Source organism: Rhinopithecus roxellana, chromosome 3 (assembly GCF_007565055.1).
Source record: "Rhinopithecus roxellana isolate Shanxi Qingling chromosome 3, ASM756505v1, whole genome shotgun sequence".
Lineage (NCBI taxonomy): Eukaryota > Metazoa > Chordata > Mammalia > Primates > Cercopithecidae > Rhinopithecus > Rhinopithecus roxellana.
Genome location: NC_044551.1, coordinates 175,839,560 through 175,862,045, shown reverse-complemented (window position 1 = coordinate 175,862,045; position 22,486 = coordinate 175,839,560). Strand labels below are relative to the sequence as shown.

The window sequence follows — 22,486 nt, the reverse complement described above, 5'->3', positions numbered from 1 at the left end:
CATAGGCGTGATTACAAATGAATGAGCATCTGGTTCATTGGAGCCCCAGATCCATCTGTGAAACTACACTCTGAGCAATTTGTTGCCAATCTTAAAGCTCAGATCAACCCTTTGAGTCTGGCTTAGCTCAGGCAGAAATTGTAGTCTGCAAAGGAAACTGAGAAGAGGAGGGCAAGGAGAGTGTGGCATCCCAATACATAAAGACTCAAATCAACGAGAGCAAGCAACTCTGTCAAATTTCACCGGAAGTGAGGACTAAAGATTGACTACTGAATTTTGCAAGGTAGGAATCATTGGTAAACCTAACAAGAGCTACTTCACAGTATTGGTTGGGACCAAATCCTGGTTAAAGTGGGAAAAACAAACAAAAGAACAAAAGATAAGAAAATGGAGATAATGGATGTAAAGATTTTTTCCCCCCAGAAATTGTGTTATAAAGAGAAGAAAACAAATCGGGTGGTTGCTGATTGGGGTCAAGGAGGATTATTTTTAAAAATGAAATCATGAAATGATTTTATGGCAATCATTGCAGCAAGTTTATGAGCTGATAGGGAAGATCCAATAGAGAAGAAAAAACTGAAGATGCCAAAAAGAGCAGTTAGAGCCAAGTCCTCAAACAGGCAAGAAAAGATGGGCTCGAAAGAACGACATGATTCATATAACAGTTGCTAGGACTCATCAGTGCTCACTAAATGTTAGCTATTATTATTTCTGATTGCTTCAATTTTTGAATAATAGGTATCAAGTTTACAAAACATTATTATTAAAAACACATGCAAACAGCTTGGACTGCATTCAATTCTAGTTCTACCACTCGGACAAGGCACTTTTTCTCTTCGGCCTTTGTTTTTCTCTGTAGAAAAATGAGGAGTAATATCTACTTCATAAGGCTGCGGGCTTAACTGAGATAATCTGTAAACTTTAGCACATGGTGGGAACTCAAAGGTTAACGCCAGTATTACCACTGGTAGGGTGCATGAGATCGCACGATGGTGCCAAAGGTGATTCTCCACCGTCCAGCCCAGCGACACTGTTCTGTCGCTAAAAACAAAAACAAAAAACAAAAAACAACAACAACAAACAAAACAGCAAAACACGGAAACTAAAAGCGTACACTTAGAAGACATACATGAAACCAGCCCAAGGTACAACTTGTAAGTGAAGGAGCCACGTCTGCGCCTGCGCCAAGCCCACGGCGCGCCAGTAGCTGTAGGAGGGGGCGGGACGCTGCGTTGGGCGTTTCTCATAGTTTTTCCTTTACGCGCGGCTTGGGCGGACATCTCGTGAGACGTGGGACTTCTCGCGGGAACTGCATTCAAAAAGCCCTGGCGCTTACCCGAGAACTAGCTGAGTGAATGGGCTGGCGACTCTAGAGTTAGCGTCCTGAATGAATGTGGACGCCCTGAGCTCCCATTAGGAGCCGCTGGCTGCGGCAGCAGGGGACAGGCGTGAGAGGTAGGGACAAGGGGCCTGGTGGATGGTGGGTGTGGAGAGCGGTAGTGGGGAGAGTCTAATAGGCCCTGAAGAAAGCTAGGGGCCCGGGGTCTTGGCCGAGGCCTTTAGCTGAAACACCTCCTTCCCCGGAACCCTGGGGTCCTACACACTGGGTTCCGAGCCGGTCTAATCTTCCGTTGGACCGCCTCGCCGCCCTCAAGGATTCCCGCCCTCAAGGATTCTGCTCAAATATGGGAGGCCGGGTCGGTTGCCGGGTCCTCAAAACGATAACCGCCACTGGATCTGCGCTGTGCGGTACGGTAGCCTCTAGTCCGAACTGAGAATGTGCAGATGGGAGATACACACTGGATTTCAGAGATAGCGCACAAAGAGTAATATCTCATTAGTAATTTTTATAATGATTACATGTTGAAATAATGTTTTGAGTGTATTTAGTTAAATATGTAAATTTTCATTTGTGTTTACTTGTTAAAACTTGATGGCTCCTAGAACGTTTAAAATCACGTACATGGCTCACATTATATTTCTGCCCCAGCCGTGTGTCAGATTCTACCCTAATTGCTTTTCCTTCGTTATCTCATTTAATCCTTTCAATAACCGATTAGGTGGGTGTTATTTTGCTTGTTTTTATAGATGATTAAACAAGACATTAAATAACTTGTCAAAGTTCATGCAGCCAGTGAGTAGTGGAGGCGGGGTTGGAACTCAGGCAGTTTGATTCCTAGAGTTTCCTATCTCCTAAATACTTAGTGTGTGCTGTATTTTTGAGAAGCAGGACAGAAAAATGGTTGCAGCATCGGGGTTTGTAGGTAGATTCTAGTTCCCATCTCAGTTCGCCTCTTAACTTGCGGGTAACCCTAAGCAAATTACCTAAACTTTCTATGCCTCAGCTTGCATTTATAAAATGAGGGAAATACCTTCAACCTCTTGAATTTGTTGAGAAGATAGAATAAGAATGTATATAAAGCACCAAGCACAATGTCTGCCACACATTAGCTGTAGCTTTTAATCAACCACGGCTCTCTCTCTTTGTAGATTGATAGGTTAACTCTTTCTCATCCATTAGATCTCTGCTGAAAAGTTACCTCCTCAGGAAATTTTTTATTTTGTCCATGTTCCCTTCTACACACTGCCCCCCAGATTAGGACAGCTCCCCCTTGTTACACGCCCAGGTAGCATACATCTCTCTCTCTTGCGCTTATCGTACTTGTAACTTGATAGTTCAATTACTTGATTTAATGTCTTTTGCTAATAGACTGCAGGATTCAAGAAGACAGGAATATTGTTTTGGGTTACCGTTGTGTTGTTAGCACTAGCACAATGTCTGACACAGTAAGAATTCCAGCAAATCTTTTGAATAAATGAGAGCAAATTTTTTTTGGCTTCTCTAGATAATGCCTGGCTGGAATGTCTTGAGGTTAACCCTATTTTTATTTTGGTGGTTGAGATGACAGTATTTACTTAACTCAGGCTTATTAAGAGAATTAGATAAGATAATATATTTGAAGCACTTAGCATGGCAAGTGGTAAATCCTCAACGAATGTAAGTTATTGTAAACAGTACAACATTTAGTTGACTGGCCCTATTATGTACAGGTTTTGAAAAGGTCTTGCATTTTAGAGCAGTGACTGCCAAACTGGGATTACCTAGAACACCTTTTTTTCTCTCTTAAAACCCTGTATCTCTTCCCTTGTCTTCATTCTCAGTTAAAGACCTTGCTTCCTAATTCACTGATAAATTGAAGCAGTTAAAAGGTTACTTACACACACTTCCACCACTATACCTGCATATCAGCATCTGAACTCATATACTTTGCTTTCTTTAAATGAAATATCCGTGCTTCTATTAAAACCAGTCTCTCTACATTAAACCTCATCCTGTTTATTCAGGGACATCACTAGCAATTCTCCAGTGTCTTCTAGATCATCAGTTTTTCTTCTCTCCTGGATTTATCCCATGGCCTACAAACACTGTTATTTTTTTCCACCTTAAAAATAAACAAAAAACTTGTCCCTACTTCCTCTCCAACTGCTGCTCCATTTATCTGTTGTCCTTTACAGCAAACCTGTGCTTGCTATCTTTATTTATCTCCTACCATTTTCTCTCAAAGACATTCTAGTTAGGCTTTCACCCCCACCTGTATATCAAAACTGTTCTTGTCACCAGAGACCTCCAGGAATTCAAATTCAATGGCCAGTTCTCTGTTCTCACCTTAATTGCCTTAGCAGCAGTATCTGACATGATTGATTACTCCCACCTCCTTAATACACTGTTTATTGCCTTCTAGGACAACACATACTCCTGGTTTTCCTTCTACCTCACTGGTCACTCCTGATTCTCCGCTGTCTTCTTCCCTACCTCATAACAGGGTTCAATCCTTGGTCCATTTCTCTTTACATATTTTTATCCTCTACAGACTGATAACTCTCAAATTTACATCTCCAGCCAAGATTCCTCTTATCATATATCCAGTTGCCTACTTGATGTGGTTCATGTTCGAAACTTGAATTCCTGATTTTCTTTCTAAAACATGATTTACATCAGTGCTTCAGCTGATGGCAGTTCCATTTTACAAGGTGCTTAGGCCAGAAGGCTTGGAGGCATTTTTTGCTTTTCCCTTTTTCACACATTCCACATTATATCTTTCAGAAAATCTTATTGGCCCTACCTTCAAAACTTTCACAATCTGGCCATTTCTTAACAGCCTCCTATGCTACCACCCTAGTCTGAGCCATTTCACATGGTCTCTGCTTCCAGCCTTGTTCCCCTTCTAACTAGTCAACATAGCAGCCAGAATGATCCTTTTAAATTATATCAGATCCTCTACTCCAGACTTTGGAATGACTTCCCGTGTCACCCAGAGTAGGAGCCAAAGTCCTTATGATGGCCTGATTTACCCACTCCCTACTATCTCTTACCCAAATTTAGATTTCACTCCCTGGACTTCTTCCTGCCTTAGAGATTTCCCCTCTTGCTGGAACATTCTTCTCCTAAATAGCTGCATGGCCGATTCTCTCATCTTCCGCCTCCTAGTTACATCACCTGTCTTTTCTTCCCAGATTCTTATTCTATTTTTTTCTCATCTCTCCTTTCTAATTTATTAATATTCTATGACTTACTGTTTATCTTCCCCTCCTGAAATGTAAGTTGCATGAAGGAGGAGCTTATTTTTGGTCCATTTTGTTCCCTAATGAATCTGAACTGCCCAGAGTGGAACCTAGTATATAAGGCATTCAGGAAATACTTGTTCAGTGAATGACTAAATTGACTTGAGATATGGGGGAACATTTGTAATGGCCTGGTGCCCTTTAAAGGCAAAGGTGAGTTTGAGTCTTGCTTAAGAGGCTGGGACCAAATAGTAAAGGATAATTAGTAAGGTTGATTAAACTGGAATGTTTCCATATATAATGTTTAAGTGTTCATAAATCTGGAATGAAAGCAACATCCTTTAATTCTTGTCGATATGGTTTCTATTTTTGCACACTTTTATGAATAACTAGAAAAATACTAGTGAATCTCTTTCCAAGAAAGCAGATTTAATATATACAGGAAGTTAACACTGTTGTGAAAAATTACAGACATGATAATTCCTTACTTTACCTTATGAGCCTTATTCACAGCTGCCTTTTTATATTTTATTTATTTATAGTACCCAGACCTTCCTTTTCTGGCGGTATTATTGTTATTATTATTTTTCAAGACAGTGTCTTGCTCTGTCCTTGGCATGATCATAACTCACTGAAGCCTGTAACTCCATCGGTTTTCCCTCCTTAGCCTCCCAAGTAGCTGGGACCACAGGGGCATGCACCATCCCCACCTTATTTCTATTGATTGATTGATTGATTGATTGGTTGAGATGGAGTCTTGCTATGTTGCTCAGGCTGGTCTCAAATTCCTGGCCTCAAGCAATCCTCCCCAGCTGCTGGGATTACAAGCATGAGCCACCCTACCTGCTACTATGAGGTTTCTTGATTAATTTTTTTGTTATTCCCTTAATTTGGATTATATGGATAGTGGTCCAATTTTGAGACCAACTTTACCTTAACATTTAAGGAACTTTAGCATACAACAACTGAACAGTTTTCTGATGGTGAACTGCTTAGAAGCAAAATTAAATATATTCTATTCCACTCTTTAATTTTTGATCCCAAATCAGTAACAGAATAGTTAGAATAGCTCTTGCTGTTGGAACAAGAATGCAAATTTGACTACTTACTCGTCAGAAAGAAAATTGTAATGTTTTATACGGCAGTAGAATTGAGTAGATATATTTATTCTATGATTGATATTATTGCATGGAGTTTTTTGTATAAGCTTAAGTAGTTTTATTTCCTCTATTTACAGGTGGGTAAAAAAAGGAAAAGAACATGGAGGCAGATATAGTCATAAATCTTCGATGCAAGCTCAAAGAGGCTGAAGAAGAGCGACTAAAAGCTGCACAGTATGGTTTACAACTTGTGGAGAGTCAAAATGAATTACAGAATCAATTGGATAAATGTCGTAATGAAATGATGACCATGACTGAGGTAGGACTCTGGACTCCTCTGTCTGCAAGAGTGTGCTTAGCTATTGAAGATTTGTCCTGTTTAGCAATTAATAGTAGTAGTAATTTATTCTTTTCTGAAGATTTTAGATCTAGTTCCCACCCTGCCCCATCTCTGTTAAAAAAGAATGAACTAAATGAATTCCTATTATTCTTTCCAACCTAGTATATTCAGAGTTTGAAAGATCAAGTTATCATTAAAGTTATCATTACTCTCTTTACCACATTTGCTACCCGATTTTGCTTTGTCTGCACACTTCCTACATGACCCTGCTTGTCGCTCAGACCTCTAAACATCTAAGTGCCCTATGACACTACACCAAGCCCTTAGTTCTCCTCTGAAGTCTAGGTTTGTGTGTCCAACTGCCCACTAACAGACTTCTCACACTTAACGCAGAAGAGTAGATTCCCTGTCCGTTACCCAAATATTCTTTTGTGATTTTCTTTAGCTTATTTAGTAAATGTAATAGCATTCAGTTTCTTGAACACCAAAAATCTTTGGTATATAAAGATTTATTTATAGTTTTGGTTTCTTTATATACCAAAAATCTAGAACTTTTAGTCAATTTCTTCCCTTTATTTCTCACATTTCATTCATTAATAAGTTCTAAGAACTGGACTACAAAGTATGTATCTTTGCTACTGGCATTATAGTCCAGATCACCATCATTGCTCCTAGACAAGTACTGTAGCCTTCTGGCCAGGTTGCCTGCTTCCATTGTTGCCATTCGTTCTTCACTCAGTGTCCAAGTGGTCATGGAAAATACACCAAAGGTCATGCCACAGCCCTGCTAAAAACCATACAACAGCTTCTGATTGTATTTACAACAAAATCTGAGCTCTTTCCTTGGGTTTGTAGATCCCTATGTGACTTGACCCCTGCCAACCTTCTGACATCATCTCAAACTGCTTTGCTTTATTTTTGACTATACTAGTCCTCCCTTATGGGCTTTATGCCAGCTATGGCATAAAGTTGAGTTGTTGTACCCGTCAGTGCTCTTGGGTTGAGTCCTCAAACTTTAGCGTTCAGTTAAATGTCACCTCAGCAGAGAGGCCAACCCTTATTATGTAATGTAAAGTTACCCTGATTCACTCTTTTTTTTTTTTCTTTTTTGAGACAGAGTCTTGCTCTGTCGCCTAGGCTAGAATGCAGTGGCGCAGTCTTGGCTCACTGCATCCTCCCCCTCCTGGGTTCAAGAGATTCTCCTGCCTCAGCCTCCCAAGTAGCTGGGATTACAGGTGTATGCCACCACACCCGGCTAATTTTTGTATTTTTAGTAGAGACAGAGTTTCACCATGTTGGCCAGGCTGATCTTGAACTCCTGGCTTGAAGTAATCTGCCCACCTCGGCCTGCCGAAGTGCTGGGATTACAGGCATGAGTCACTGTGCCCAGCCCTCATTCACTCTTAATTATCTGCATTGCTAATTATCTCTAGATTATAAACTCCATGAGAGAGGGAATTTTGTATACCTTGTTCACTACTGTATCCTCAATGCCTGCCACACAACTATTTCTTAAAAGAATGAATAAATAAATCTGGGTAATTTAGCAAATGCTCAGTAACATATTTAAACTTGAATCTCAACATTGTAAATATGGCAGGTAAAAAATATCTGTAACAGGTAAAAATAACTAGTGATGGCAACCTTTGTGTTTCTACATAGTTCTGTTGTAAACCAAGAACTCAGTGCCAAGTCTTAAAGGCAAGGTAAAGATTACAAATATCACTAGTAGTAGAAAATAAGACTGTTATACTTAATCATTTTGAGTCGTAACTTGTCAAATTTCAGTGTTTAACAGTTAATACTCTTTGCCTTCCTTTAAAATAAAAAGGTTTTGGAGGGGAGTATTTTATTATTTTTTAAAGCTTGTTGAAGGAGTTCATACTCGTAATGTTTTTAATGTCTAAACTTCCCTGTGAGTAAGCAAAAGCCCTTTTAATTACTGCTTTTGTCTCAGCACTGCATTTATTCTGATATTTTGTGAACATTTCTCAGATGACTACATTCTGAAAGTAAAGGCTAATTGAGTATTTCTTTTTTTCAACTGTTTTACTACTACTACATTGTGTTCAGAGCTACAAGCAGAGCATCTCATTATCAAACTAATAATTCTCATGAGGAAAGCTGAAGTGCTGTTAAATGTTTTATTGTTGTTAGCAGAGATTACTTGACGTGTTGACATACCGTGGAGCACATTTTACTTCCTCGACAGGGCATAGAAGCAGTAAGCTATCCCTTGCATGGGTTTAACATAGTCTGGAAATACACCTCAGGGGTTTAGTAAGACTGATTAACTACAGGGTTATTCCAGGTTTAACATGTCTTCGTTATTTGGAAAGCAGCAAATGCTTGAAATAAGAATGAAACAATTGAAGTTGAAAACTGATTATATGTAATGACTTTAGGCTATTTTTATGTAATTGAATTGTAATTGAATCTGTTTTCAGAGTTACGAACAAGAAAAATATACCCTTCAAAGAGAAGTTGAACTCAAGAGTCGAATGTTAGAAAGTTTGAGCTGTGAATGTGAAGCTATTAAGCAACAACAAAAAATGCACCTGGAGAAATTGGAAGAACAACTAAGTAGAAGCCATGGACAGGAAGTGAATGAACTAAAAACGAAGGTTGGGATATCTGTGTATTTCAGTGCAAAATATTCCATATTTATGCAGCCATCTGTAAACTTTAGATGATAAAGATTTTCTTAAGTGTCAGCTTTGCAAAATAGCCAAGATCTAAGTCTTCATTATCTTAATATTGGGGGTGGGAACACTGAGATACAAGAGTTTGTCTAAGGGACTTGTATAAATTATATCCTACTAATTAAATACAATTATTTAATTTTGGTTGCTGGATATTTGTGAAGGTTTAGTTTAGTGACTAGCATGGCCTTCTTGCTGATAGTGAGTACAGCAGTCCCCTTGCAGAAAGCCTGGTCTCCTAGCCTTCCCTGCAGTCAGTGGTACTCTTCGTAATTCTGTAAAACAGACCAGTAGTTTCTTACTAGTTAATATGCATTACAGATGACACTTTGTAGTTTGTTTACTGAAGATAAACTAATATATGCGATCCAGTTCTTAAAATAATTCTGTGGGAAGGTACCATTATTACCTCCATATACCAGATGAGAGAGCCAGTGTTTAGACAGACTGAGTAAATTGGACACAATTCAAGAGCTAGAAATCTCCATCTACATTTGAACTGAGGCCGTCTGATTCCAAAGGCTGTGTTACTGAATTACTCTACATAGTCTAACAACATGTTACACTGGCTCCATTTCAAACATAAAAGCAAGATAAATGATTGGTCAGTGGTTTTCCCTTTTCCCAGCTACCCAGTGCTTTCAGGTTGCTTCTAAGGAATCCAGAACTTTTTATCATGGATCTGCTTTGTGTATAGTCTATACTCTGACTTGTCTACACATCTCTCTACCAAAACTTGCCTGACTTTTGTCCTCCTTTCTCAGAAGTCTGTTATCCAATTTTCAGCTTTGTGTCTAGCAGCTTCTAAGATTTTTCTTTTTCTGTATGCCACTTATACTATTACTTAATTTCTCATTGACTCTCTTTAAATGTTTACTGATTTTAAGAAACATCAATAAAATTACTTTTTTTTTCTTTTTTTTTGAGACGGAATCTCACCCTGTCGCCCAGGCTGGAGTGCAGTGGCCTGATCTCGGCTCACTGCAACCTCTGTCTCCCGGGTTCAAGCGATTCTTCTGCCTCAGGCTCCTAAGTAGCTGAGATTACAGGTGTGCGCCACCACGCCCGGCTAATTTTTGTATTTTTAGTAGAGACGAGGTTTCACCATTTTGGTCAGGCTGGTCTCAAACTCCTGACCTCATGATCCGCCCCCTTCGGCCTCCCAAAGTGCTGGGATTACAGGCCTGAGCCACCGCACTTGGCCGAAATTACATATTTAAGCTTGGTTATTTTTTCCTACTATACACTAAAACAAACATGGCTATCTAAATATGCCTTTGTGTAATATATAATCATCTTGCATACCACTCTGACAGGTAATATCATCCAGCTTGTCTGAAACTAGTCGAATTTGAGGCCCTAATGACTGATAATGATGTGCTTTTCTCCCCCTTCTGATTGTTATTTTTATTTTTGCAATAGCTTTCATTACCTAAACAAAAAAAGAGTAATATAGGGAGTATTCAGCAACTGAGGTAAGGCTAATTATAGAGATGGCTTTTTTTTTTTTTTTTTTTTTTTTTTGGTGAAGCAAAGAGCAAATTTGTGAAATATTTTGTTTTACTGATTTTCTCAAATCACTTGTGCCAAAATTTGGAGTTTTTTTCAATACCTTTTCTTCTCTTATTTCTCACATTTAATTCAAGTTCTAAGAACTTGACCTACAAAACATCTATGATGCTACTGCCACTCCAATCCAGACCTTCATCATCTCTTTCCTAGACTACTGCTGTAGCCTTCTGACCAGGTTGCTTGCTTCCATTGTTCTCTTCATGCCACTCATTCTTCACACAGTAGCCAAGTGGTCAGCATCACAGTGCCTCCAGATTGCTTCTGAGGCATCCAGACCCACCCTGATTACTCATGGATTGTTTCTATGTTTATTAAACAAGGTGTGTCACTATCTGTTAAAAGATGCCTAACCTCGGGCAAATAGGAAACTGCAATAATGTCATCATTTAGTAAGTTTGGTGCAATCAGTTCAATCAGTGATTTTTTTTTTTAGAGAGAAAATAACTTTCAATTTATGACTTTTTTTTTTTATTTGACTTTAGATAGAAAAACTGAAAGTGGAATTAGATGAAGCTAGGCTTAGTGAAAAGCAGCTGAAGCACCAGGTAGATCATCAGAAGGAACTCCTCTCTTGTAAATCAGAGGAACTACGTGTAATGTCTGAACGTGTGCAGGAAAGCATGTCTTCAGAGATGCTGGCTCTTCAAATTGAGCTGACAGAAATGGAGAGTATGAAGGTAATTTTTATGGCATGTGTTTCTCAGGGTTTTCTCTTTTTTTTTTCCTGGCATATTTTTACATGTTTTGGTAGTAATTCTTAAGAGCTAGTTTGAAGGCTGAAACATTTTTTGACCTAATTTGCATCTAACTAATTAAAAAGTGGGTTTTTTTTAGGTGGATGACTTCAATCATAATATAGCTTTAGATTGTATGATTATGTAAGGCAGCCTTTCTTTTAAATTAATGAAACCTCTGGAAGAATTTAGAGGCATATACTCTGATCCCAGTTTTTATCATAAGAGCCCAGTGTAAAATGTTGGTTCAGTGGAAGCTGAAATGCATGTGAACTTAGTTTTTTCGTTGAAAGCTAAGTTTAATTAAAAATTAAAGCCTGCAATTCATAGAGGAAAAAGGGCAGTCTCTAAAATCATTTGTTTCCTTGGTGAAAAATTTAACAGTAATAGTAATTTCTGTTATTTTAGTATGTACCTGACAACTTTTGACTGGTTCTTTAGTTTTAATTTTGGATGTGAACCACAACTGAGATAAACTGAGCAGCTGCCAAATGAAAGATTATTCAAGAGAATTTCCTTCTTTTCAATTCCTATTAAATAGACCACCCTCAAAGAAGAAGTGAATGAACTACAATACAGACAAGAACAGCTAGAACTTCTTATTACTAACCTAATGCGCCAGGTAGACCGGCTTAAAGAGGAAAAAGAGGAGCGAGAGAAAGAAGCAGTTTCTTACTATAATGCCCTAGAGGTACTATGATTATAGTAACATCATCTCTTCCAATTTATCATAACTTATTTTTTTGCTAATCTAATATCTATTGCCTAAATTGTTTTCTTTTGAATTTAGAAAGCTCGTGTAGCAAATCAAGATCTTCAGGTACAGTTGGACCAGGCACTCCAGCAAGCCTTGGACCCCAGTAGTAAAGGCAACTCTTTGTTTGCAGAGGTACTTACAAGTATTCTAACTACTAAATTGGCATTTTCCTTTACTACCAGAACAATTAAGCATGTTAATATTTTGTAGGTGGAAGATCGAAGGGCAGCAATGGAACGTCAGCTTATCAGTATGAAAGTCAAGTATCAATCACTAAAGAAGCAAAATGTATTTAACAGGGAACAGATGCAGAGAATGAAGGTATAGAACTATCACTATCAAAGGTTTATTAAACAAATTTTATGTCAGCATTACATGTCTGAATACATCAAAGAAACTATCTTTTCCTACAGGGAGTGTACATATAGTTATTTCTAGAACTGCATGATTTCAAAAAATCGGTTTTGAAATTAATCAAAAGATTCATTTATACTTTAAAAATCTTGGAATAAATATTTAGTAATAGTATATTTAGCAATGATTTTTTTGTTTGTTTTAATGATTACTCCCTAGCTTTGACTTAAATCTTTCTTTATGGAGTAGAAGAAAGAAAAGTATTTATTTCTTATTCTTGGCCTGATGTCTTTCCAAGCATAGCCCTAGGGTTCCTACTTCAGCTGAAACTCGCTGCCTCACCAGTCCTCTGCTCTTTCACCGAGGCTTATTGTGGAGTGAAATTTGGATTATTCAAGGTTCCCTTTCCTTGTAGCCCCTCAAGTCAAGCACATAGACCCTTTTAATTTTACGGATTTTGTTGGTTGTCATGCTAGCCAAATAAGAGGTAGCAGAAAAACGTGGACATTAGAAAGATTTCAGTATTTTAACAGTCCTTAGAATACTGATCCCTCATCCATTGTGCCTTGCTCTACTGAGGTAGTAATTGGAATCTGGAAAGGCTTCCTTCCTTTTATTCAGATGATGGGCTTTGCCAAAGAAATGGGAAAGGTTAATGATTAAACTTGGGAGTTAGATAGATTTGGGTTTGAATCATAGTTTTGTCACTTTCTAGCTCTGTGACCGTGGACAAGTATTTTAACTTTCAAAGCATCAGTACATCATCTATAAAGTGGAGATGATAGAACCCCCTCTTAGAATTGTCCTACAGTTAAAGTGTAGTACAATACTTACCTGCTACTTGGCAAATGAGTGTTTAAGGAACAACAGCTGTGAATTTTATTTCTAAGGCAGACCGTGCTGCCTCATTTCCTGAGACTCTCTCCTGTCTGGGAAGTATTTCTTTAAAATTTTCTCATATTTACTTTAGTTTTCTTAGAGTATTTTTCAGGAATACTTTTAATCTCCCAATGTTGCATGATGTCCCAAACTTTCTTTAGAGACTAGAAGCATTCTGAATCTTAGGCTAAGTGGGCCTAGCCTCCAATCTGAAACAGGAACAAAAAGGATATCCTTTAAAATGTTAAAAGTCATCTGCAACCTCATATCACTGCTTGCTTTACTCAAAACTATATTTAAACTAATAGGCACTCTTTTCAACTCCAGAAATTTCCAAAAACAAAAAGAAATGCTAGGTTTAGAGTCTACTTAATTTCCCTTTGATAGCTTTGCAACTCCAGATTTAGGGGGGGCGGGTAGGTATAATTAGGTAAGTTGAGTGCTACTCTTAAAATATTAAAACATGGTATATTGAAGATTGCCCCAGTATCCCAAGATAGCCTTTTATCTTTGCTTTTCATGTCATTTGTGAATCTAACATTTGTGGCTGTCAGTAGCTTAGTTTTCCTCACTTAATTAAAGTTAATTAAATTTTTTGAGAAACCCATCAGAACCTTAATGAGAGCGAGTGCTTATGATAAGCAGTCTGCAGCATTTGGCCAGGCTTACTTACGAGTTCAGTGGTGTGCTTTCAGACCACAGCCATGCAGGTCAGTTTTATGTTTCACAAAAGTACAAATAATTACGTTACAGACTTCAGTTACCATTCATAAGTAGTCAGAATAAGTATTCAAATGTTATGTCCACAACAAAGTTTATTATTAGATTAGAAATAGCTAATTAGTTTTGTTTCCAAAATGAGTTCAAAGTAATGTAGTATAAACTATGAATTATATCAAAAAAGTAGTTATCAGAATCTTTCTCTCACTTAATTTTATTAGAGGGGGTAATTTTATTTTTCTAGTTACAAATCGCCACGTTGCTACAGATGAAAGGGTCTCAAACTGAATTTGAGCAGCAGGAACGGTTGCTTGCCATGTTGGAACAGAAGAATGGTGAAATAAAACATCTTTTAGGTGAAATTAGAAATCTGGAGAAATTTAAGGTATGTGTAACACTTAAAAAAACACACATCCAAATTTTGATTTGAATACCTTAAAATTGGGTTTGTATTTTAAGTTTAAAATATTAATAAGTATCTTGTGGGAGATACTTTGAGACTAAGTAAATGCCTGTTTCTCCTTATACTTAAACATCCATTGGTGATTCTTGCCTGAAATATAATTCTGTGATGATTGCTAAATGGGTAATTCCATCACTTCTATATTTATTAGTTGGAATTCTAATAAAGGGACAGGAAAGAAAAATCTTTTCCCTTATTCATTTATTTATATCAGTATAGCCTTATGGATTCTTTATCCTATGAGTTATAATCCAGTGCTTGCTTTATTTACTCTGATACTCAAATTGTCCCAGATTTGGTCGTCAAAGTGCTCTTACTTGAATACTTCCTTACTCTATGGCACAACAAGGTTTTCCTAGCTCACGTGTCCCAGCCCTGGGATTAGCATTTCTTCAAGGAACATTGGTTTATTTTAGTGGATAATGGTATTTGTGTAAGCATTTGTGTGTGTGTGTGTATAAGAATTCACCCATATTTTCTACTAATACATGTGTGGTTTCATTTTTTACATTTAAATATCTGATCCCCATTGAAGTTTATTTTTGTGTGTAATTTGAGGTATAAATCTAATTTTATCTTCTTATAAAAAAGTAGGCACTTGTCCCAGAGTCATTTGTTAAAAAATCAATCTTGAGCCCAGTGATTTGAGTTGACACCTTTATCATACATCAGGTTTCCATATATACTTGAGTCTGTTTCTAAATTTTCTGTCTGCACCATTGGTCTGCTTCTGTGTGTGTCAGTACCACACTGTTTTATTAATTATAAAGGTTTTAAAGTATGTTTATCTCATAGGACTATTTCCTCACTATACTTTTTATTTTTCAGTGTTTTCCTGTCTATTTTTGAATGTTAGTTTTCATTTACAAACATCTTGTCTAGCACCAAAAAAAGCTTGTTGGCTTTCTATTAAAATTGCATGCAATTTAAGATTTTATAAATTAACTTAGGGAACATCGATATCTTCATTAACCTCCTAATGAACTAAAGTTTATAAATGACAAATTTTTGTAAATGTTAATAACCTCTTAGTCATTCTAAATGCCATTAGTATGTCATAAAATCTTAATTAAGTTTACAGAACTTTATTTCTGTGTCTTATAAAAACTGTTGAAAGAACTACAAATTTGGTTAAATTGGCAGCCTTATGTGTTCCATCAGTGGGCTCAGAACTATACTTTGAAGATTATGGCCTTAAATCAGAGAAATTTTATTTATAACCTCTGAAATTGTTTCAAGTTTTTAAGCACATTTACCTTTTTTATCCCACTAGAGAAATGTATAGTTTCCATCAGTCTCAGAAGAGTTTGCACTACATTCTTACCTGGGGTGGGGGGAAGAACCTCAGAAGAGGGGGACACCAAATATAAATGTAAGGCTCTCATCTTTCTTTCATATTTTTCCAGTTTATGGTTTTGTTACAAAGGCCAGAATTCAATCCAGCAGGCATTTATTTTTCTATTTTAAAAGCCAGGAGAGGGAAGGAAGCCAGAGCATATAGGTAAGGCTAGAAGCCTAGGCCTTGGAGTCGGATTTGGGTTCAGATCATTTCTTCTTGGTTTACTTTCCTCTGCATTTGGAGCCTGTTTCCTTATGTGTAAGAGAGGAATGGTAATTATTTTACGTACTTCAGAAGGCAAATAAGTTAAATGGGTAGTTCTTAGCGTAGTACACGCCAAGGGATATAAATTCAGGAAGTGATGGTGCTGTTACTAATAAACATAAATGAACTTTATTTGTTATTTATTTTAAGTAATACAAATTTTTGCTTTTTTAAGAATTTATATGAAAGTATGGAATCTAAGCCTTCAGTCGACTCTGGTGCTCTGGAAGATAACACCTATTATACAGATTTACTTCAGATGAAGCTAGATAACTTAAAGTAAGTATCTGGGTTGGTAGATGGGAAGATGGACCTGTCACTTGCTTATAATAGTGGTATCAGTGACTACAAAGTTTTTTTTGAAATTGCCAAAGGAAATTTTCCAAAAAGAAAGGTAACAAAAATATCTTTGTGCAGATATTTATGCGTGAATACATTTGAAAGAGTATTTCCTCCTTGTCTGTTTCCTTTCAAGATTGCATGAGTATTTTTTAAATTTAACACTACTATTGTTAAAGATTATTTAAATTTATTGTTTCTTTGTTACTAACCCCAGAAAAATGTATTTTTAACTAAGAGTTCAAATATGCAGTGAAATGTTTATACCCCTACACTTATTATATGCTGTTTTAATACTTGTTGGTTCTCCTTTTTTGATTATCATAGCAAAGAAGTTGAAAGCACTAAAGGTGAATTGTCCATACAGCGAATGAAAGCATTATTTGAGAGCCAACGGGCTCTGGATATCGAGCGAAAACTTTTTGCAAATGAAAGATGCCTCCAGCTTTCAGAAAGCGAAAATATGAAACTGAGAGCTAAACTAGATGAATTAAAACTAAAATATGAACCTGAAGGTATATATGTCTCATATATTTTGGTCTTTTAAATCGTGAGTAATCCTGAGAAATCATATAAATTTTTTTTTTTTACTGTAGTTTTATGCAAATCCTATTTACAAACTCATTTGTAGTTATATACCTATAGTTAATAAAGCAAATTTATTGTGTAAAATGTGTAGGAAAATTCAGAGAGAACTGAATACTGGGTGTGCATGAATATAACATGTATCCTTTTTGGATATCAAAATTCATCATACTGTATAGTAGAAACTTGAGATTTGAGACTTTCCCATTTTAAGATTACAGTATTTTATGTCATACCTCATAGTTTAATTATGTTGAAGCAGCTGATGTTTGGAAGCTATACGAGGTAGGACTGTTTTTAGAAAATCTGAAGTAATGGAGACTTTAAGAAGGTGGGTCTTTATCTCTGCCTCTGATGGAAGTCTGGAGGAGGCCTTCCAGGACTGGGAAAGCACTCCATGGTATCAGGATTCAGGTTTCTTGTGTTTGTTAGTCTGCTGCCATCCCGTTGAGCAGAATTTAGTCATGCAGCCTCACCTGCCGACAGGAAAGGCTGAGAAATGCAGTCTTGATTCTCAGGGGCCATGTTCCTCACTAAATATTGGGAATTACTTTATTAAAGAAGAACAGTGAGCCAGGTGTGGTGGCTCGTGCCTGTAATCCCAGCTCTTGGGGAGGCAGAGGCGGGAGGATAACTGTGCCCAGGAATTTGAGATTTGCTTGAGCAATATAGCAAGACCACATTCTCCCCCAAAAGTAGGGGGAAAAAGGAAAGAACAGTGAAACATATTAGGAAGCATCTAGCAAGTCTAATGACTGAGCTGGAAAGTAGCCTAACCATACAGTCTCTGCATCTTATATACTACAGAGAGTAAAGTTTACTGTACATAAATTCAAAAACAAAAGGCCAAGTGTGAAGGAGTGTAAGAATGTGATGGTTCTACAATACCCCTTCCCTGAAAGAGTGTTACGTGTTTTAGGTTAAGGATTCTCAACAAGTTTTTGTCCCTGCACTCTGCACATGCCTCAATCTCTCTTCATATTGTCTCAGTGAACTGCTATGATTCTCAACAATAGTGGAGAGGTTGCCAAAAATTGGAAGGTTTTTACACAATTTTAAAAGGCTTCTCTTGCTCTTACTCTTTGTTTTTCTTCCATGATTCTGATAGGCTCCCCTGATTAAGAATTATCCATTACGAATTTCAAACATCTGTTGAACTGAACACAGCAAATAGACAAGAGGCAGGGTAGTGAGTCCTGATAATGTGGGTTTCAAAGGACCAGTGCCAGAAAAGGGGAAATCATGGTCTAAAAGCAACAATGTAGGGCAAAAACAGCAACCCCTTGTGCTACCAGGGTTCCTCAGACTCCACTAACATTTTGATTTTGAAAATGAAACACATTGGTAATGGGCATAGGGAAAAGCTATCAGAGCAGTTAATTCAGTGGCTGTGTGTATGACCTGCTTAGATAGAATAATATTAGGCCATGAGGATAGAAGGCATTGCAGTAGTCTTTGATGAGACAGGATAGGATTGGATTAGGGAAGTATCCATCATAAAAGTAGTCCGATTCTGCTTATATTTTGTAGGTAGAGCTAGCAGGCATATATTACCAATATTCAGAAAGTTTGGCCTATTCTTATCATTTCATCCTTCTAACACACAATACCAAGTGAAGTGGGTGCTTTTAATCCCCATTTTACAGATAAAATGAAGCTCAGAGAGGTTAAAAAGACATGGCTGTCAAATACGAGGATTAGGATTCGAACCTGGACTCTGCCACTGCCTCTTCATCTCCACACTGAGATCTTATGAACCACCTTTATCAAAACACCAGGAGAGAACACTGAAGCCTTCATGCCTAGAGTCAAAATACTGAATTCCCAAGGAAAAATATATAGCCAAATAAACTTTAAAATATAGAGTTTATATAGATTCCATGATAAAGAATAAAAGGTAGAAACAAACGATGCATTTCAGTGAGGAGATGGTTTGATTTTAAGAGAAGGGAAAAAGGTATACATATAACTAGTTCTGGCTTCTTGTGTTGATTGTGTCTTTATTTTCTTAGATTTTTTTTCTTGTCCCCACTCGTTTTTATTTTCAGAGACAGTTGAAGTGCCTGTACTGAAGAAGAGGCGTGAGGTGCTGCCTGTGGATATTACCACCTCTAAAGATACATGTGTCAACAACAGTACTGTCGGGGGAGAAGTTTATCGATTACTGCCTCAGAAAGAAGAGACACAGTCCTGTCCTAACAGTTTAGAAGATAACAACTTGCAATTAGAAAAATCAGTTTCTATACACACACCAATAGTCAGTCTCTCTCCTCACAAAAATCTGCCCGTGGATATGCAGCTGAAGAAGGAAAAGAAATGTGTGAAACTCATAGGAGTTCCAGCTGACGCTGAGGCCTTAAGTGAAAGAAGTGGAAACACCCTTAACTCTCCCAGGTCAGTGTCCTCTTTTCCTCAAGGCAGCCAGCAGACCTCGCCATCTCTCCTCTCTCGCTGCATGAACTGTGCTGTCTGTTTCTTTATCTACTTTCTTACTGTTGCATGCAGTATAATTCCTCAGTTTCATCTACCTACCTTCAACTTTTCCAGAACTTTAAGAAAGACTAAACTGATTGCAAAGGGAAAGGACTCCTGAATAAGGGAATCACATTAAAAAGTTAATATGTTTCTGTTTCATGAAAGGAAATATCACAGTCTAACACATCTCTGAATGCTTTATCAGTTTGAATAAATGTTCTGTTATTTTTCTCCTGGTTCAAGCATGGCCATGAAAGAAAAATCAACTTACTTTCTCAAAGGGCTTTCTAGTAGTCTTAAGAAATTTCAGCCTTCTGGAAAACTTAGGTGAATTTTTTATGTCTTTTGAAGTTGCTTATCCTAGCTTTCAAAAATGGGCTTTAATACTTATTTTGACATTTTTACATATCAAAGCTTTTCATTGTTTCCAAAACTTGAAAGCCTCTAGTTTCTGCATAATTGAGTTTTTGACTAAAAGAAATAGTGTCAGATATGTGTGTCTGAAGGAATTAATGTCCCAAGGCCTTTGTCCTTTAAAAATAATCAAGTTAAGAAGGTAAGAGAAAGTGAATGGAAGGGAAAGGTAAGTAGGAGTGGCTGAGGCTTGAGTTCTGGATGTGCACAGCAGAAGAAGCGAATGAGGAAATTGGAGAAAGTGAAAGATGGAGGATGCATGCAATGGAATTGTTAGAGGCATTTAAAACAAATATCTAGACATTCAAAAAGATGTGCCAATAGCTAGCCTGGATTATCTCATATGAAATGTGATCTTGAAGGTGCTACTAGGGCTACAGTAGTCTTAGAGAGTAGAGACAGATTAATAAGACATTTTACTAATGTGCATTTGAGTAAAGAGAGTAAGACACAGCCCAATGTAAAAGGGCTTCCTTATATGTTTTATCTGATTGATCTCCAAGTCTTCAGTGCTACTAAATGTAATACTCAACAATAAAAGCACTTTAACAATGTTAGCTGCTATTATTATAAGGAATAGTAATTTATTACTCCCTCCTTGGAGTTTTATATAATGTTATAACCTCTGAGTCACATAAAATAAAAGCTTACTATTCTTAAGGAAAAAGTAACTTCAAATGAGTATCTGCCACATACACATGGTTTCAAAGAGTTCTGAAATGAATCCAGCAGATTATGCCTGTGTATATGTATGTGATGCATTGTATAAACATCCTTGACCACTGTATATTTCTGGAGGTGAATTTCCAGAATTGATAAGTGCCAGCCTTGCTATCTGTATTGTCTTCATTCCTTTTTCTGCCTTTTTTTGCTTGATAAAAATCACTTAAGCAAATGTATGTGGCTAATTGACTCAAGTAGCACGTTGGAAACTTTTTGTCTTGTTAGTTAAACAAAAAATAAAATACCACAAAACGTTTGTGTGTGTGTGTGAGTCCATCTGCTAACTTTAAGATGTTTCCAACTCTTTGTTTTTTGCATGTTTGACTTAGATACACAATCCTAAGATAATTTTGGTACAATAAATAATGGCTTTTATTGGAAACTTTACTATTGTATGCTTTACAAAACTAATGAGTGTTCTTGTTGCTAAGAATCTTTACATGCCTTTAAGAATATCTCTCTACTATTTATCTTTTCTTTATTATTCTACTAGTTGAAACTCAACTTTTTAATGAGAAACATAGACATCTATTCATGCAGCTCAAGATTCCATGTTATTTTTGTCTTGCCTTTTGTATGTCATGTTAACATTAAAATATTGCTGTAACATTTCAGTTTTTGTCTTAGGTGTGCTTATCATGATAGGGGCCCTGTCATATTTTAATTCTTTAATTTAGGCCTTGCCATGACTTTTTAAAGATATTCTTTAGACTTAAAAAATAATCAGCCCAGCGCAGTGGCTCGCCTGTAATCCCAGCACTTTGGGAGGCTGAGGCAGGTGGATTACGAGGTCAAGAGATCGAGACCATCCTGACCGACGTCTACATCCTGACCTGTCTCTACTAAAAATACAAAAATTAGCTGTATGTGGGAGTGCACACCTGTAGTCCCAGCTGCTCGGGAGGCTGAGGCAGGAGAATCGCTTGAACCCAGGAGGTGGAGGTTGCAGTGAGCCGAGATCATGCCACTGCACTCCAGCCTGGCGACAGAGTGAGACTCTATCTCAAAAAATAATAATAATAATAATAATAATTGAGCCTATTGATATAAAAAGACTCTTTCAGAGAGCCAGTGACTTAATATTCTCAACAGTATTAGAATCAACTATATGTTTTTTCCTTAAATGCCGTGCCTCATTGGAGGCCCATTATACTGGGGGTTTGTTTCTTCAATCCTTCATAACCACATTTGAATTCAGAGTGGATACTTTAATGCCTGTAGGTTAGCTGCTGAATCAAAGCTTCAAACAGAAGTTAAAGAAGGAGAAGAAACTGCAAGCAAATTGGAAAAAGAAACTTGTAAGAAATCACACCCTATTCTATATGTGTCCTCTAAATCTACTCCAGAGACCCAGTGCCCTCAACAGTAAAGACTTTGCTTTAGTAAGAGTATGGTATCACTTGCCTCAAAAGTTACTGTGGTGCTTAAGATTGTCTTTATCTGACATATATCACCTTCTGGGTTATTTATTCATTGTGCCAGGACCTGGCATTTTCATGTTCCTTTGACCAAGTGTTCAGAATTTGCTTGACTCTAACCTGGAGAGCTTCTTAAGTGATGACCCTTCATGGAACTTCTGTGGCAGTGAATAAACTATTAACTGAAGGAAAATGTTATAATTAATGTATCTATTTGCTGCATTGTATATGGATTAAATAATAAAAACACTTAAGTAATCTACCTTCAGAGCCATATATTTGAGAACACTCAAATCATATTTTCCTATGTACTTTTTTTTTTTATAAACTTAGCTTTAAACTGCATTGTAAAAATAGGAAAGTTGTAAACTATGTTGTAAAAATAGGAAATGTGGCTAAAAAAATATACATTATATTGTTTCAGGATTTTGTCAGTGTTTAAAGAACCGATGTTCATCTTTGTATTTATATACATGATTTAAATTGTGTCTAAAATTTTAAATAAAACTGCAATGATTTATCCTTAAATTTTTTACTCTATAGGTAACAGGATGTTATCAAAAGGGAATAAAAAGCACTTTGGGAGGCTGAGGTGGGTGGATCGCTTGAGCGCAGGAATTCAAGGCTAGCCTGGGCTACGTGGCAAAATCCCGTATCTATAAAAATATACAAAGAATTAGCTGGGCATGATGGTGCATACCTGTCATCCCAGCTACTCCGGAGGCTGAGGTGGTAGGATCCTCTG

The 22,486-nt window shown here is 37.2% G+C and overlaps 1 protein-coding gene across 5 annotated transcripts; it reads left to right on the top strand.

Annotated features, from left to right (window-relative positions):
- The first annotated feature begins 1,201 nt into the window (after window positions 1-1,201).
- On the top strand, window positions 1,202-22,269 carry SPDL1 (spindle apparatus coiled-coil protein 1). Of its 5 annotated transcripts, none has more exons than XM_010364886.2 (12): window positions 1,202-1,455; window positions 5,801-5,982; window positions 8,451-8,627; window positions 10,760-10,954; window positions 11,553-11,702; window positions 11,802-11,900; window positions 11,979-12,089; window positions 13,966-14,106; window positions 15,963-16,066; window positions 16,454-16,641; window positions 18,760-19,105; window positions 21,545-22,269. In XM_010364886.2, exons 2-12 carry the CDS (start codon window positions 5,824-5,826, stop codon window positions 21,690-21,692), a joined length of 1,818 nt encoding a protein of 605 aa, XP_010363188.2. In that variant the 5' UTR covers window positions 1,202-1,455; window positions 5,801-5,823; the 3' UTR covers window positions 21,693-22,269. The 5 variants fall into 5 exon arrangements, with proteins under 5 accessions (XP_010363188.2, XP_030783815.1, XP_030783819.1 ...); XM_030927959.1 differs by lacking the exon at window positions 1,202-1,455 and adding an exon at window positions 1,598-1,749; XM_030927955.1 differs by lacking the exon at window positions 21,545-22,269 and having other exon boundaries at window positions 18,760-20,573.
- The last annotated feature ends 217 nt before the right edge of the window (window positions 22,270-22,486 follow it).

Coding starts and splice junctions, on each gene's coding strand:
- SPDL1 (XM_030927955.1), top strand. CDS start 5,824: ATGGAGGCAGATATAGTCATAAATCTTCGATGCAAGCTCAAAGAGGCT. Junction 11,901..11,978: donor GCAACTCTTTGTTTGCAGAG/GTACTTACAAGT, acceptor AATATTTTGTAG/GTGGAAGATCGAAGGGCAGC. Junction 14,107..15,962: donor GAAATCTGGAGAAATTTAAG/GTATGTGTAACA, acceptor TGCTTTTTTAAG/AATTTATATGAAAGTATGGA.